Source organism: Coturnix japonica, chromosome 21 (assembly GCF_054131305.1).
Source record: "Coturnix japonica strain WE chromosome 21, WE-NBRP24, whole genome shotgun sequence".
NCBI classification, from domain to species: domain Eukaryota; kingdom Metazoa; phylum Chordata; class Aves; order Galliformes; family Phasianidae; genus Coturnix; species Coturnix japonica.
The window spans coordinates 5940611-5956796 of record NC_140683.1 but is presented as its reverse complement, the minus strand read 5'-3'; the positions used below and the strand labels follow the sequence as shown (position 1 = coordinate 5956796).

The window sequence follows — 16186 nt, the reverse complement described above, 5'->3', positions numbered from 1 at the left end:
GGCGCCGCGCGGGCGGCAGCGCCAACACACGCGGGGCGGGCGGGGCGGTGCTGCCTCTCCGCCCTTAAAGGGCTCGCTAAAGAGCCGTGCTGCCATCTGTGACTTTCCTACCCCGCTTTATTGCCTCTTTTTTGCTTTTAATTCCTCCCCCCCCCGAAAGGAAAGAGGTTTTTCGCTCTTAAAAAAGCAGGCAAAAAGTGCTGAAGTGCCGCGCCGAGCTCGTGCTCTGAGGGGACCAACCGCCATCGCCTCAGCTCGGGTGGGAGCAGCCCCACATCGCAGCCCCACATCGCAGTCCCAGTCTTCGCCCCGAGCTCCAGGCCGGGCCCAACTCTCCATGGAGAAATACGAGGTGGTGGTGGTTCCCCACGGGCCCTGCGAGCAGCCGGAGGGGTGTGTGCTGCCATAGGCCCGGCTCAGTGTTGATCTATGTCCCCCCATCAGGTCCTGCAGCGGCTGCAGCCCGGAGCGTTGGGTACCGTGCTGGTAGTGGGGCTGAAAGCAGAAAGAAACTCGAAGGATAGATTTGTAATAAAGCAGGTGAGAGGGTGGTTGCTAGGAAAACAAGACGCCATGTGTGTGGTGCTCCTCTCCGTGGTCCTTTTTGATAGCAACAGTTGAACGTGGCGGGCAGCTTGGCTGCACAGTAAGCTTACACCTTACACAGTGCTTCTGGAGATTACCAGAATACTAAGAGGGCATACCAGAATACCAACATAAAACTGTGGAAAGTAGGTCTATCCAGTGCATTTTCAGCTCAGCATACTGCTGCTTTGACAGTGCGGGAGGGCTGGCTTGCTGTCACAGAGTCATTTATAGCTCTCTTTGTGTTTATCTCCCAAATACAAGACTGTTCCAATCACTAAATCTTCAAGCTATCGTTTTAAACTTATGCTAATTGGTACTCAGTTGTCAGTTCTAATCTGAGCAAGATCACACTGCCTTGAAGTTTCGTTTTCACTATATTACGACCTCAACTTTGTCTTCTGTTTGGTGCAGGTTGAATGCATTGATGAAAAGCACGCAAATGAGGCCTTTAAGGAGGTATCTGCAGTTCTTTACTAGCTTCACTTGTGGAAACCAAGCTCTTCAGCAGAACAAGGTTTTATCTGAGCATTAAGTATGTGGATAAGGGGCAGGACAATCTCAGGGATGTTCTCCCTGCCATCTACTTGAGTTCAGGCCAGAATTGGTTTATTAAACATTCCTATATTTGAATATGTACATTCACTCTCACAAACAAAACTACAGGGCGCTAAGCTGAATTCCTGTCACCTTTTCCAACAACAGCAAATATGTTAAAGTAAGTGGAGTATATGGGGTTTTTTTTCATCAGCATTTTTTTGTTTCTGCTATGCAGGCAATGGATTTGCTACAACTGAATCATTCACGTATCTGTGCTTACAAGGAACTGTTTGTGACTTGGGATAATGAGGTGAGAATTAACTAGGATTATTTATGGTTACTGTTGTAGGCATGTAAGCATTTCTATGTTTGGGGTCATTGGTCTAAGATGCTAAATAAAAGGTTGTTTAGTATGAAATTAACCTGTGTTTTAATTTCTGAATAAACATGGTGTAAATTATGAAGGTAAATGGATTGCTGTCCATCACATGGCAGTATTGCATGCTGGCTCAGATCTTGGAATGAAGATTCTACTGGCTTCTACTGCTTCTGTCTTGTTTTCTAATGCATACATGATTTTAAGCTGCTTTTTTGTTCCATCTCCAGCAAACTTGTGTTAGAGAAAAAAAACAAAACAAACCAAAACAAGGAAATTCCCACTTGTATAGAAAGGTAAAAATTCTGAGGTTTTGTGCATGGACAATTAGCATTCAGATGAAATTCATGTTGACTTTTATGATGTATTTTTGACTTGAATTGTCTCATGTGGTTTCATTTAAGAAACACTTGATAATGTTCTGAACAACAGATGCTCTGTTTTTAATATAAAAATGTAAATATTGTCTACTTTGTGAGAAATTAAACACCTCGGGATGCCTTGGTATTGGTGAGCTTCATAACTACCAGCTTGGCTAAGTCCTTGGCTTTATCTTTGTTACTGGATATGTCATTATCTGCAAGCAATTAGTCAGTCTTGGTGTGATGTTTTATTACAGATATCAGCTGTGTTCCTTTGTCTGGTAATGCAGCACTCGGACCGAGCAGATCTTGCATCTCTGATCAAGACAAAAAGGGAGAAGCCAGAGAAAATAGAAAACATGGTAAAACAGCAAACATGGTACAGAAGAGGCATCTAGCTGGACTGACTGAATCTCACTGCATTTATGTTTCTTCCTCTGTATTCTGTCTTTCTAAAAGTCATCCCCAAGACCTTCAAAGCACAGTGTTTTGCTGTAGGGTACTTTTGGAAGCGATCTTTGTCCTTAATCACTGTGACATTTCTGTAACACTAACTCTTTGTGTAGCTTGTTCTCAAGGAATTACATCTTTCCCCATTTTACATGTGCATCCATGAAAAATATAGATCACTTGTTTTGCTGAATACACACAGTGATGATCTATAACGGTTCCTTACTGGTGGGACTTTACTTCAAACAATGATATTCTCTTTTGTTGAATGCCTAAATTCTCTGTTATGTTATTCTGTGTATGTTACGCTTTCATGTATATACCCATCAACAGGTGATTCTGAGGTTTCTTGGACAGATCGTGGATGCTTTGATTTATATACACAATCAGAATATATTCCATAGGTGAGCAGAAACCTTTTTCTCTTTATTTGATTGGTCATTGTTCTTCATTCATTGATCTGAGACTCTTGGCTTAGTACGGCCACTCACTTAAGAAGTGAATTTTGCTTTCTAATATGTGAAGATGCTGGAAATGTGTAGTTCTGTGTCATTAGAATCTGATTTCACATGCTGATGGAAAATATTTGCGTTGCAGAAATCTCAAGCCATCAAACATACTTATGGATGGTGAAGCATCCTTCAAGCTTTGTGACTTCAGTACAGAAACACTTATGACCGATGAATGGAAATGGAAAATAAGAGTGGAAGAAAGTAGATATGTCTTTTTTGCTTTGCTTTGCTTTTACAATACTTTAAAAAGATTCAGATATGGGGGATGTTTTTAATCTTTGGAGGAAAAACAAGCCACAAAGTTATCTAGCTTACCCCTCCTTCACATTTATACTTACTGTTCTTCTAAAAACGTGAATAGAATATTCATGGTCAGTTGCCTGTAGCATTAACTGCATTCACAATTGAAAACTGTCCGTAAATCTCAAATCTCCTCCACAACAAATACAGTTGGGATCATTTTTAACATGAAATACATGCAGCAACATCTTGAAAAATCATTTATTAGTTGTAGCGACTCTCACATTCTGTTTCAGAATGTCAGCACTAGAAAAACAACAAACAAACAGCACTCTCTGTTATGTGTCTCTATAACTTAGACAACTACTGCCTGTACAAGCAGCACTGTGTATAGCACAATGTCAGCAACATTACCTTGGGATTCTTATTTCAACAGATCACAAGTGTTGGATGGCTCCGGAAGCGATCAGTTTTTCTTTCAGTGATAAGTCTGACATCTGGTCTCTAGGGTGTATCCTACTCGACATGGTGACCTGTTCTGTTTTGAATGTATGTAATAATGTTTCATTAAAATATGAGCCCACCACAGAACATCTGTAACTGAGTGTGGGAAAGCTCTGTTGTTACTGTGCTATTTACAGGCAGAAGAAATCACTTCGTTACTTCAGGATATAAGACAAAATGCCAGCCATCTTGAAAGAATTCCATCCCTAATGCAAAAAGCAGATAACAGTTCTTTGCCTATATACCCAATTTTATGCATGATGCTACAGATCCAGCCCAACATGAGACCCAAAGCGAAGTGAGTTTGAGATGCTTTCCTTTTGTGTCCTAAACCCCAACTACAAAGACATAAAAGGATTGAAATCAAAGTTAATAAAAAAAGAAAGAGAGAGAGAGACTTGGTGTTCTGCTCTTAGGAATGGGCATTTTGATTGTTGTCCTTTTTGGAAGAGCTAAGTGGTAAAATCATATTGCAGGCAGCACATTGTAATTTGAGGATGCATACATTTCAATATACAGTGGAATATTTTGGTAGTGTGTCCGTTCAAAAAAGCTATTAAATTAAAGCCCAAGTCTGGCTTGCTTATGGTAAGCTTTTTCATCAACAGTTTTTAAGTAAATTCTGTAAAATATATATATATGCATATTTATATATTTTTCAAACAGTATTATTGAACTTTTTATGTCAAAATGAAATGAAGCCTGTAGAACTTGCTCATTAACTTACCAGATCTAATTTATTGGTACTACTTTTGTTTCTCCTAACTTTAGGGATCTGATGGATGTGCAACTTATTAGGGAATGCCTCCAAGTTGTTGGTTCATCTTTGATAAAAAAGAAGAAGACTTTGTCTTCCTGTATAATAGATTTGTTCCTTGGGGGTGGAGTTGGAAGCATTCTAGGTAATAAGGAAAATAAGACAAATTTAATATAGTAGCTATTTTTTTTTTGTTGGTAAGAAACCAATATCTTTTCCAGTCAGCATGTATCCTACTTGAAAACCAATTATTGGACTTTCATTTTATTTAAATTGAAATGGCGTGCTCTTTAGTGGAAAAATCATTGTACAGTCTTGTCTGCAAGCTGCTCAGCTTAGCAGCCATTTGTACTGTGCACGTCAAATGGGGCCAGAAATAATTTCTCAGAGAACTTGGGAACCATGCTTACTTTGTATGCTACCATGTTTGCCCATTTATGCCAATGAAAGACCTGCTCTGCTATTTTCTTTATGAGCAAGGATGAGGTTATCTTAATGTAAACAGCCATGTGAGTGATTTAAAGCCCCCAGCCCTGCCTGATTCAATACTCTAACAGTTCCCCAAAATATGCATGAAAAATGGAGATCACTGGGATGGAACATGACATGCTGGAATATTGAATGACTGATGCTTTAGGGCAAAAGGGCTTCCCTTTCAACAGTCACAAATTGCATTATTTCCATTTATATGAATTCATGTCTTGCACAAAAATAGATAAAGTTTGTGTGATTTTTGTTTCGAATGATGAGAAAAATTTCCTTTTTTAATGTAGATTTCATGCAGGCTTTCTGGGATGTAGAAGAAGCACAGGATAAAGCCATGCAGCACCTTGCCTGCTTTGTAGGAGATAAAAGTGGTAAGGTTTGCTTTGTTTATTCAAACTTTTCTTTCCTTGTGTTTTGAGATAATAGGAAGAAGAAAAAAATCTCATAGCAATGATAGTGAAATCACTCTCTTTCTGATTTTTTGAACATACTGTAATAGACCACTCATTGAGGTGGCTGTGTTGGTGCTTGCTTGTAAAAGTTTTTGTTGAGAAGCAGAGGTATAATACTAGGTAAGAAAAACAGGCACTGAAAACATAGTGATGTTTAGATTGGGAACTGAGTTGAATGGTGAAACTAACATTAATTGAGGAAGGTAATTTATATAATAAACAAATTCAAAAACAGAAGTGTTTAATATCTGTAATTAAGAAGTGTAGGGGAACTGTTAGGTCAGCGTTTGAACACAGTGACTGAGCTGGTGAAGGGCTGTGGCTGCCCATGGAGTACAGACAAATTGTTTGCACCTTGCTCCCCTTGTGACCAGAAGGGATGGACCCAGGGTGCAGCTCCTCTGGGCTTATATAAAGGCCAGGCACTGAATGGAGAGCATCTCTTGGAGCTGGGCTGCTTCCTGAGGAGGAGTGCTGTGCAGCCAGAGAGCCCATTCACCACCTGAGTGAGTTCAGTTCTTCCTTCTGTGTATGAATACTGGCCTACCTGCAGATACTTTGCCTGGTTTTACCAAGAACATGTCAGAAGCAACTTTGCTTCTTCATGAGCAGAACAGTAAGGAAAGAGTAACCTTTTTTTTCCTTAGAGTTGAATTCATTTTCAACACTCTTACTGAAGAAAAGATCATTATTGTCTTTGGTTCAGGTTGTTGTATTGAAATAACCCATCATTCACAGGGACTCAGATTTGTTTGAAACTGAAACTCTCGTGTTTTGAAGCGTAACCATCTTCTGAGCAATCTAAGCAATCTAAGTGACTGTTTAACTGAATGTTATCTCAAATTATTTCTCTTCCCCACAGCTCTGCCCTATCTGCTAACACTCACAGAATTGATTGCTTTTTCCATGAAGGTTCATGCAGATTCTCTCAAGTTACATGTAGATGGTTGCAATTTATTGCTTGGAATTCTTAGTCAAGGTACAGTTATGAGACTTCCATCAAATGCTGGGTAATGCAGCTTATCTCTTACGGTGTTACACGTAGGAGATAAAGTTTGAGATGGTTTCTGAAATATTTTCAGGGACTAAATTTAAGGTAATGGAAGAAGTTATCCAGCTTTAATAAAAGCCTGGATTCTCAGGGGCTTTCTTTAGAGTAATAGAGTAATATAGAGATATAAATTAATTCTATGTTAAAGTGTAAATTTTAAATCGAGGATACTGGTTTTAGGCTACTGAATCTATTTCTTATTATGAGTAAGAGATTTTCAATGCTTTGCTATTTGAATTTCAAAGCATAAAAGTACATACGTATTGCTTTCTCATATTGTCCCTTCTGCCTTTTTCTTGGCAACGTACCACTGTAATAACTGACTATGTTACAGGATTGAGAGTAATAAGAGTGATATTTCAGGGAAAATAAAATTTTAAATAACTTTAGGGTTTATTATGTGAAGAAATGCTGTTAGTTGAATGCTTTATTTAAGAAGAGAGGAGGAGATTCAAACTTCATTCAAAGCCACTGAAATCCATGTTATTCTAATGCTTGGCAGCTCTAGAAGAGGATGTGGTGATGGTTCTGGGTGAGGATGTGACCAACTCTCTGACAGAGATACTGAAAAGCCACTCCAAAGATGAAGAGTTTCTTTCTTTGATCTGCCCATTACTGATGATGGTTTCAGCTGATGGTTGGTTCCTCTGTTTTTTGGGTGTTTTATTTCTTTTGTTCTTTTTTGGGGGGGAGGGATATTCTTATTTTCCCACTTTTGTGATGTAATCTGAGATAAATGCAAAACTGATGGGTTCACTGAGATCTTGGTGTTTATAGGCACGTTGCAGCATCTGTACAACATTCATCAGAAGAATGTTTTGTAAATAGTCCTGGGATTTAGCAGGAGTGGGGTAACCTACATAGAATAACTTGTACAAAGTGTCACAAAGGGTCTACATTTGTACAGGTTACTGAGCAATACCAAACTTTGTGTTGTTTCCAAACTCTGATGAGGTGATTTCCACTGAGAAGCTGAAAACACTTAAGAATAGAGGAATTCCTCCCCTCTCTGTTCCTTTTCTGTTCTGTCATCACAGATCTGTAAGGAAAATTGTTTGGCTAAAATCTGTTTGAAAGAGTCACTTAAGCTAAACACTTTGCTTAAATACATCACATTAAAGAATCCAATCTGTGTTCTTTTTTTCTTTCTTGTGATATGTTTACTGTTTTTTTATTATCACTGTTTAAATATGTTAAGAGTTATCTGTTGTGAGGGCAGTGAGCAGGGCAAATATGCTAGATTTCATAGGGTTTCTTTTTATGTGCCCTCTAGAAGTTGCTGCGGAAAATCTAAGGAAGGCTGGATTAATTTCAGAACTTCTGTCAATTTTACCAAACTTTATTCATAATGAGCAGATCTGCCACTCTTGCTGTGCAGTTCTCTGGAGCTTGGTTGTGAGTGGTAAGTGGAAGATATGCACAACTGCACTTGATATGTTTGATTTCCTCTGCATGACTAAACACCCATTTGATTTATGTGACCTGCAAAATGCCCACCCTGTGGGCTGTTTTCAGTCCAAAATGATGTTATTTCTGGAGGATTCCTGCTGTAATGTGCAAATATAATTTAAATGGCAGAGGAAAGTAGTTCCTGGAGAAGTTCATCTTTCTGCAATAGCCAGTATTATTTAGTAATGCTGTAAAATTTGATTTGCATCTTTTGAATTCGTTCCCTTTCTGTTGTCTGTGCTAAAACAATGTTATTTTATATTTATATTTATATAAATAAATATTTAAATAAATAAATATAAAATAAATATTTTATATTTATATTTATATAAATAAAATTTGACATATATGCTTTGCTTAGGACAGTATTACTTGATTAAATAACTCAATGCATTTCTTTTTTGTTATGGTAATTTAGAGAACAATGTAGACCAGGTAATGCTGCCACGTGCTGTCCCCATTATCACATCAGTCATTCAAGAACACCCCCAGAATGGAGCAGTTCTGCAGTCAGCTTGTTCAGCTTTGTGGGTGCTGTCACTGCAAGGTGTGTTTTCCCAAGGTATTATCACTCTGCATGGGAAAGGCCAAGCACTTCTGTCAGTTGGTTCTTGAAGTACAGGCTGCTTGGCCTCAGCAGGCTCTGCAGGTGGCAGCAGAGTTAGAAACTTACCCTCTTAATAAACTCTCCTTGTGCTCACTCCTGACACAGTAATGAAGCTGTTTTGGAAGAACCATGGCAATTATGTAACTAGATACTTTTGATGTGTGGATACTGCAGGGATCCACAGCTACAGCAGTTTATGTTGTGCAGAGCACCCTGTCTGGCCTCTCTCTTGAGACAAGGAATCCCACTCGAGTTACTCTGTTATGTGTTACTAGTTTGAACGTGCTCTTATCAGGTGTGTGTTTAAATACAGGTTTTGTTTAGGTTTGTTTTGGGTCATTTGATTTGTAATTTGGCAACACTTCAGATGAAAAAGTAAAACATGTATCTCTTTCATTACCATGCACACAAACAAATGTATCTTTGCAATACTATTCTGCTTCTCCCACATGCAAGAATATTGCCATATGTTTACACACTGCCCTGTGTTCCTACCATTCTTTTCCCCAAGTGAAGCTGAAAAAGACGCATTGAGCAGTGTGTTCTTTTCTCCTTTCTAATGTCTACCAGTAAAATATGTTGAGTGTCTGGGACTCTCCATCCCTTTTAGCTTGGAGAGTGCAAGGAAATCTGGACATCAAAGATGTATCTGAATTTTTTTTTTCCTAGGCTTCTAGAGGAACTCACAATAAGACTTTATTAAGCCTATATTACAGTTATATGGGCTTTCACACCCATTCCTTCTTTCGATGCAAAGTTAAATGTACCTTCAAAAACAGGAGGCAGAAATTGAGATGAGTGTTTAAAACATTTGTGTTTTTATTTATTTTTTTAAAAGGTATTTTGACTGAAAATGACTATGAGCCCACAACAGCCCTTCTGATGGATGCACTTAGGATGAATCTGGAAAAATCTTTGCTGGTGAATAATACCTGGCTGGCATTAGCAAGCCTCCTAAGGCTGTCTGGTAATACTGAACAATTAGTTTTTGTTAATTGCAAGTCACCTCAGATATAAACATTTCTGTGCAGTTCAAGAGTTCATAGTGGAACTGAGATTATCATCTGCTCTGTTTTGTTAATCATTCCTTTCTCACAGAACAGGGAAAAGGGATAGTAAAACTGGAAGTGCAGTTTTTTTCTTCTTGTGGATGTGGTATGCATGTCTGAGAAGCAGATCAGCACAGTCTCATTATTGAGTGTTTTCACTTTTTTATTTACAGTGTAAATGGGTAGAACTCAGAGAAACAATAAATATGAAAATATTACCTTTGCTATGCAACATCATGCTGCATATATAGTTCTTTACTTGCCCAAATATTCTTCAGAAAAGCTTCTAGGAAGGCTGAAAAGAATGGACATGGCTTCTTGGAGGAATGTTATATGTGTGCTATCAGGAGCAAGGGATCAGAAAGCAAATAAGCGCAGTCTGCAGCTACCAGTTAGTCCAGCAGTATTTGTTTCCCTTCCAGAAATAGCAGCTTTCAGGTTTATAACGGATCCAAAAGGCAATGGAATAAACCTGATCAAAGATGTCTACCAGCTCTACTGCGATGATCCAGAAGTGGTGGAAAGTATCTGCGTGCTGATTAATGAGATGGTTCAGTACGGTAAGACTGTGGTGTCATCTGTCCAATCTTTTCCCCCTGCCCTCCCACCAAAAAAAAAATTATTGAAGAAGCAGTAGCTACTCAGGTAAACTGAAACTGCACTCTGGAAGGGCTTAACATGTATCTGAGAAGGGAAGATGAATTGGAATTGTGAATTCATCCCATTCTTGTCGCTGAATAATTACAAATGCACTTGTAAATGTACAAATGTTCCAACTTCACTTTACATTCTATTTACGTAGATCTATTTCCTTTCTGCTCCCCTTCAGTCCCTGCTAAAACCACCGGAAGTCATACCAGAAACCATAAACTATCCTTTATCATTTATGTTCTAGATGACATTATACTAGAAATGGTGTCACAGCAAATGGAAGAGCTGCTGGTTGAAATAAAAAGCCGGTTTCCATCTAGCATGGTACGCAGAAATCACTGACAATAACGGGTGCTTGCTTAATGTTACAGACTTTGTCATTCTCAAATGGTTGGAGTTACATACTGCAGAACTTTACAGAACTGTGTGAACAGTGAAGCTGTACAAACTCACTTCTGATAGTTTGCCTGAAGGGTTAAAAGTTAAATTCCAACACAGTCATAATGGGGAAAAACAAACTGTTAAAACACCAGAAATGTCTAACAGATAACAGAATGGTTATTTGAGCTATTTAATGTGTCATTCTAAAATTTCCTTTACAATGGCTTGCTGTCAGGTAGCTATCAATGAGAAGGTGTCTTTTCCCCAGCAAGCCAATATAACTGGGTAGTCTTATAACACTTTATATTCAGCTATGCATTTAGTCTGCTTACATAAATTGTCTCAGACAGATGCAAACAAACTTGTTCTCCACTGTCTCCTGCAGGCACTGCCTGAAGCACATTAATGAAAGCTGAAGCTATAAGTTAGTGCATTAAAAAACAAAACAAAAACAAAGCAGAAATGAGAAGAAAACAGCTCCCGCTGTTGCAAATGCAATTTGTTGTTCCCTGTGCTCCATAACAGACAAAGCAGACAGACGAGCAGAATCTCTTAATCTAGCAGTATGCTGTGTGACATGCAACTGCTAATTCTCTGAAACCTGTACCTTGCTACTTTCCACTGCTTAGGTTATTAAAACTGTATTAGTATTCAGTCTGACAATTACAACTGCTTTGGATTTTGCAGAATCAAACCCCATGTGTTTTAAAACATCATTTGTTTTAAAGGCTTAACTGTTTAAACACAGTTCTTTATTAATAGAGAAGTACAAAAATAATTGAAACAACAAGGTAATCTTATATTTATCAGTTCCCATATTTCTCTACAGGAGATTATGGCCCTTGTGGACACAGCACTTTTGAGACTGCAGGAGTAAAAGCTTTCTGTATAAGAACAAGACCTGCAGACTTCTGGCTCAGATATAAAAGCCTGGATTATCCTGAAGTATTTCACAAGATATTTCTCACCAGGAAGATTACTATTGGGCCATTAACAATACTTAATTCTACGTTGTGTTTAGTTATCACAACTGTGAGACTAATAGCAATATTTAAGAACTTGCTTTACTTTGTAGACTTCAAAAATATCCAAAATAAAGGTTTTAGTCTTGACAGTTTCAGTAAAGCAGTATCAGTTTCTTCCTTCATCCATCACAATTTAAAAGTGCTCTCTTTTTATTGTTCATTTAATATTTATTTCCTATTATTGACGAAGTACTTCACAAATGCAGGCATTTGCAAGTATTGTTCCATTAGGTGTAAGTACTATACAGAAAGGGGATACTTCAGCAGTATTCTTGTATGTGAATGTTGCCATTCTGTGCTGGGCTTTTGTTTGTATTATTGTATGAAATTACTGCTGTTAGTTCTGAGCAGCTCTCCTTGAATTTGCCTGGGATCTGACAGTGAAGCAGCAAATGCAGTTAAATAACACAGTGTGGAATCATTCAAGTCTCACAGTTTGACTTTAGATTTGTTCTTAAGAGCAGCTTCCCATTTCTTTTTCTCTAAGGTGTACAGTCTCATAGCTGCTTGTGCATCCTGAATCTGAAAGAAAACAGAACAGGAGGCTTAACTTAACAAAACATGGCTTGACATGACTTAAAAATGTTATTGTTCATAAACAGTGAAATCTTTCATTTTAATACATCCTTTCAAGTAATGTTTCATAATCTTCTATATTCAGATATTGACTGACTAGTGGAGGGAGGTGAACGTGTAAGGTGCCCATACAATGCTGTGCAATGCTCTCTCTGATCATGACTTGGAAAATCATTATGAGAAAATAGCCTTGATTACAGCACCTTGGAGATACCTGCATAACATGCTCATTTTTTCAACTCCTTTACCTGTTTCAGTGGATAAGAGAGGCTATAACTGCTGAGAGTAGGCTCTCACTACTGATGCATTTATTTCTATCCTCTTCAACACAGAGCAACAGTGCAGCGTGCTGCTTTTAATGTAAGCAATTTGACATTACTTTTCTCCCTGGGGATCTTAAAATAACAAGAACTAAAACAAGAATCAGTATTTAAAAATATGGTTGACTTGTGAAAAAGTAGTTTATGAAAGTATCCAAGTGGTGTAAGAAAACTTAGATAGAGTGTAAGAAAACTTAGATAGCAACCTTTTTACATGACTGTATCCAAGCAGAGCTTGCTGACTTTCATTGAGAGGTGAGAATGAAGGCATGGGATTCCAGAATGAACTCTGATCCCAGAAGCAATGTGTACCATGCTGTCAATCTACCCATAAAAGGCTACATTGATGAGATACGTACCGAGCAGTGCTCTGATGTCTGCACTTTAACATCTAGAATTCTATCACAGAGCAGCTTCAACGATGGCCGTGCGCACTAGAAATATAAAGATTAAATCACGCTTTATCACGCTGCTTGAATTATGTATGTGTATATATACAGCTTCCCTTGGTGAACTGGCAAGGAGAATTAATGAATTATGAGGCTTATGCACATCTGTTTGTCCTGCTTAGAGGATTGTCTATGTGGTCCCATAACCCTGAGGTTTAGGTTTGAGGTGTTTTACTGTGAAAAACAGAGTATGTAGTTATGAAAAGTAAAATAATGTCCTATGCTGTTTCTTCTGGAGTCCAAGTAGAAACTTGAAACCATCTATTTTTTTAATATCCATGTGCAAATGACACTATTAAGAGTATCCAGTGTCCTTACTATAAATGTAAAATCTTATTTTGCTATTCCAGAAGAGCGTTATGAAGACCATGTACATGCTAAGGAGTGGGAGGACTGCTGAACCTTGTGCAGAGGTATTACAGGTAATACTTACAGCTAACAAAGTAACACTGCTATACTTCAAACAGTAACCAAGCATTCAGTTAGACTGGTATTTTCAACCAACAAAAAGTTGATATCTCTGTTTCAGGTTGGAAAGAAGAAATGGGGACAAGTGAGGCAAGCACAGGAGTGAGTGGGCTAAAAGCTGGGAGTCGGCAGCTCTGGTGTCAGTTAATCAAGGTACTCCTTTCCATCACTTTCTTACCATGACTCTCTGTCTGAAAGGTTTGTATTTTTGCGTGTCGCGCATTTTCTTCTTAGGATGATCAAGGAATAAGACCTGAAAGAAATCACATTTCCAGCGTAAAGAGTGATGCTACACAAAAACTGATACAGCTGAATACACAGCTTCCTGCTCTTCAGCATCTAAATCAGTGCTATTAAGATCAGTGTGCAAGCTGAAGAACTTGGTGTGCCAGCAAACAGGGCTACACTTGGTACAATGTGAGAGGACAAGAAACTGAGCTAACAGCTAAAAAGCAGCAGTTCCTATGAGTTTAGGTGTGTTATTTGACTGATCCAGGAAGATGAATAATAAATTCACTGATTTTCAGTGTTTGGAGCTTTGTCTTCATAGCAACAAATCTGCAGCTGTGTTACCTTTAGGTCATTGTGTAATGCATGCCCAACTAATATCCTTCCATTCAAGATATCAGCGACCTCCTTCTGAACTGTTTTAAAGTCTTCACCTAAAGATGAGATGGAACACTTGGCATTAGACACACAAAACATCTAAGCAACCTACAACCAGAATATGGCATCTTTGTTGTGAAGACAGCGTTATACCTTATGGGACTGTGGTTACACAAGTTTGTGCTGTACAATCAACCCTCAGCTTGTTACAAGAGCCTACCTGTCTTTAGATGCTCAGGTCGTATGCCGCTAACAGCTGTCCTGTAATCCGTCACCTCTTCTGTAGGCTTGACATACTTGTCATAAATGCACTTTCCAAACCGGTTCACAATGGACACACGAGCCACAATGCTGTCTTCGCCGTTGGGTCCCACTCCCACCATCTCACAGTCCATAGCTACAGCTCTTGTAAGGCTGAAAAAGAAAAAGACAACTCAGTGACGCATCTCTTTACAGGGACCACACAGCAGAGCTGCGAGCAGCAGACTCAGATGTCAGCTTAAACTTTGTCTACAGCCATTACAAGCTAATTGTGATGCCTCTGCTGCTGTGTCTCCTGCTTGGAACACCACTCACCCTCCAGAAGACTTCTCTTTAACCAGCACCTGCTCCACAGTCCGTTTGGGTTGGCCTGTTTCAAGTCCCATTTTCCTTCTAGCAACTTCTGCTGCTTCAGGTCCTATTGCTGCTTCAATATCATTTGGATCAACATCATCAAACCAGATGTCGGGCCTGGTAAGTATAAATTTAACTGTGTTAAATAGTCTTAAAGTGACAGTGCATCTCCACCATGCACAAAAAGCACATTTATCTTTTAAAATCAAGAAAGCAGCTATCTCAAAAGTAGTCTATGCTGTTATCTATGCAGATTTATTGTGAGGAGGGGCAGCATTCATCTTCTGTTGCCCACATTCTAGCCTGGAAGAGCACAGCTATTTGGAACGTATTTCATTGTACACCTCCTAGAATACATTACCATGTGCTGATGCTTGAAGTACTCACTCTTTGGGCTGCTGTGCTTTATCGTCAGCTTTCCTCTTCTTATGTTTCACGTCGCTCTTCTCCTTTTCAATGCTGCCGTTTTTCCTTTTCTCTTTGCAGCCCTTCCCATTGCTTTTGATGCCGTTCACACTCTTGTCCTTCTCATCTCTCCTGCCTTTGGGCTCAGCCATAGGAGCGCCACCATCAGCAGAACTCTTGGCCCTCTGATCTGTGTGTTTAGGCTTTGAATTCTTGTCAGTTGCAGCCTTCTTGTGTTTCACCTTGCCCACAGGAGGGCTGTGTGCATTCAGACCCCCGTCCTTTTTATTTGTGGATTTGGGTTTCAACACGTTTTGATCCCCAGTGCCAGCTGGGACCTGTTGGCTGTTTCCCTCTTTGAGTGGATGCTGCTTCTTGGTGGATGTTTGAGATGAAGGGAGAGTCTCATTCGAGGCACTTGCCTTCTGCTTCAGTAGCTAAAAGAGCCAAAGAAAAGAGGGGGGGAAAAGGAGAGAGAGAGGGATTATCTCCTTGATCATCATCAATTCTCCCCCGATATCACTGAAGCAGAGCAGGGCTCTGGCTGGCTGCAACGCCCCATCCCCCGCGGGTTATTATTACACATAAAAAGTCCTTCTAAATGATTACACCCAGATCGGAACCGAGTTAATGCAGAGCCCGGCATCCAGCCCTGCTCGCCCTCACCTCCTGCAGCGCCTTCCAGTTGGAGGAGAACTCCTGCGGGCTGCGGGGTATGGCCGCCACCGTGGCCGCCTTCGGGCCATTCTGCGCGGCCATCCCCGCCTGCTGCCCGCTGCCCCGCCGGCCTTTCCTCCTCCGACCCTTCCCACCGGCCGCCCCCTCGGGATCCGCTTTCGCCATGCGGAACCACGGCGGGGAAACGGTGCAGCACCCGGCGGGGAACGGCGGATCGAGCTTTGCGTTCCGCTGCGGGGCCGGGGCTGTGCGGGCACCCCCTGGTGGTCAACAGAGGGGAGAAGCCAGCGGTGCATGGAGCGGGGTGTGCGTCCTGCGGGACATCGCCCTGAATCACAGTGCTCAGTCTGTGCTGAGGTTTGGCGAGCAGGAACGCGGAGTTCAACAAATCAGAGCCCTTACCCCGCACAAATTACTCCTTGTTTATTTGGCTGCTGTAGTTGGCCCGAAGCTGCTTCTCTTCGCTGCGCTCCTTGGCTGTAATGAAGTTGCAAATGTTGTGCAAAAAGCTCTCCCTCTCCAGCTGTTCCTGTAAATCCTCCCACAGCAGTTCAATTCCCCCTCGACTGTCCCCCTCTGCAGTCGATCATCT

General features: G+C 40.2%; 2 protein-coding genes across 9 annotated transcripts; one reads left to right on the top strand and one right to left on the bottom strand.

Moving 5' to 3' along the window:
* The first annotated feature begins 13 nt into the window (after window positions 1-13).
* On the top strand, window positions 14-13437 carry STKLD1 (serine/threonine kinase like domain containing 1). Of its 7 annotated transcripts, none has more exons than XM_085521229.1 (20): window positions 55-352; window positions 445-540; window positions 1000-1044; window positions 1361-1435; window positions 2121-2225; window positions 2647-2717; window positions 2911-3026; window positions 3502-3614; window positions 3707-3867; window positions 4341-4471; window positions 5100-5183; window positions 6127-6243; window positions 6818-6952; window positions 7589-7717; window positions 8183-8326; window positions 9210-9338; window positions 9843-9980; window positions 10316-10395; window positions 13173-13244; window positions 13352-13436. In XM_085521229.1, exons 1-20 carry the CDS (start codon window positions 338-340, stop codon window positions 13394-13396), a joined length of 2001 nt encoding a protein of 666 aa, XP_085377355.1. In that variant the 5' UTR covers window positions 55-337; the 3' UTR covers window positions 13397-13436. The 7 variants fall into 7 exon arrangements, with proteins under 7 accessions (XP_085377358.1, XP_015734542.1, XP_085377355.1 ...); XM_085521230.1 differs by having other exon boundaries at window positions 8183-8311; window positions 13352-13432; XM_015879056.3 differs by lacking the exons at window positions 13173-13244; window positions 13352-13436 and adding an exon at window positions 11282-11577 and having other exon boundaries at window positions 16-352; window positions 8183-8311.
* REXO4 (RNA exonuclease 4) lies at window positions 11188-16136 on the bottom strand. 2 transcript variants are annotated; one of them, XM_085521256.1, is made up of 8 exons: window positions 15997-16136; window positions 14899-15353; window positions 14473-14628; window positions 14117-14310; window positions 13864-13952; window positions 13469-13543; window positions 12733-12807; window positions 11188-11999 (listed from the first exon to the last, which is right to left on the bottom strand). In XM_085521256.1, exons 2-8 carry the CDS (start codon window positions 15066-15068, stop codon window positions 11907-11909), a joined length of 852 nt encoding a protein of 283 aa, XP_085377382.1. In that variant the 5' UTR covers window positions 15069-15353; window positions 15997-16136; the 3' UTR covers window positions 11188-11906. The 2 variants fall into 2 exon arrangements, with proteins under 2 accessions (XP_085377382.1, XP_015734543.1); XM_015879057.3 differs by lacking the exon at window positions 15997-16136 and adding an exon at window positions 15583-15772.
* Between the last annotated feature and the right edge of the window lie 50 nt (window positions 16137-16186).

Excerpts from the sequence above, each read along its gene's own strand:
- STKLD1 (XM_085521229.1), top strand. Across the intron at positions 2,226-2,646 it reads CAGAGAAAATAGAAAACATG|GTGATTCTGAGGTTTCTTGG; the intron begins GTAAAACAGCAA and ends ACCCATCAACAG. Across the intron at positions 3,868-4,340 it reads AACATGAGACCCAAAGCGAA|GGATCTGATGGATGTGCAAC; the intron begins GTGAGTTTGAGA and ends TCCTAACTTTAG.
- REXO4 (XM_015879057.3), bottom strand. The coding sequence starts at position 15,759 with ATGGCGAAAGCGGATCCCGAGGGGGCGGCCGGTGGGAAGGGTCGGAGG. Across the intron at positions 14,629-14,898 it reads AAAGCACAGCAGCCCAAAGA|GCCCGACATCTGGTTTGATG; the intron begins GTGAGTACTTCA and ends TATACTTACCAG. Across the intron at positions 14,311-14,472 it reads AAAGAGAAGTCTTCTGGAGG|CCTTACAAGAGCTGTAGCTA; the intron begins GTGAGTGGTGTT and ends TTTCTTTTTCAG.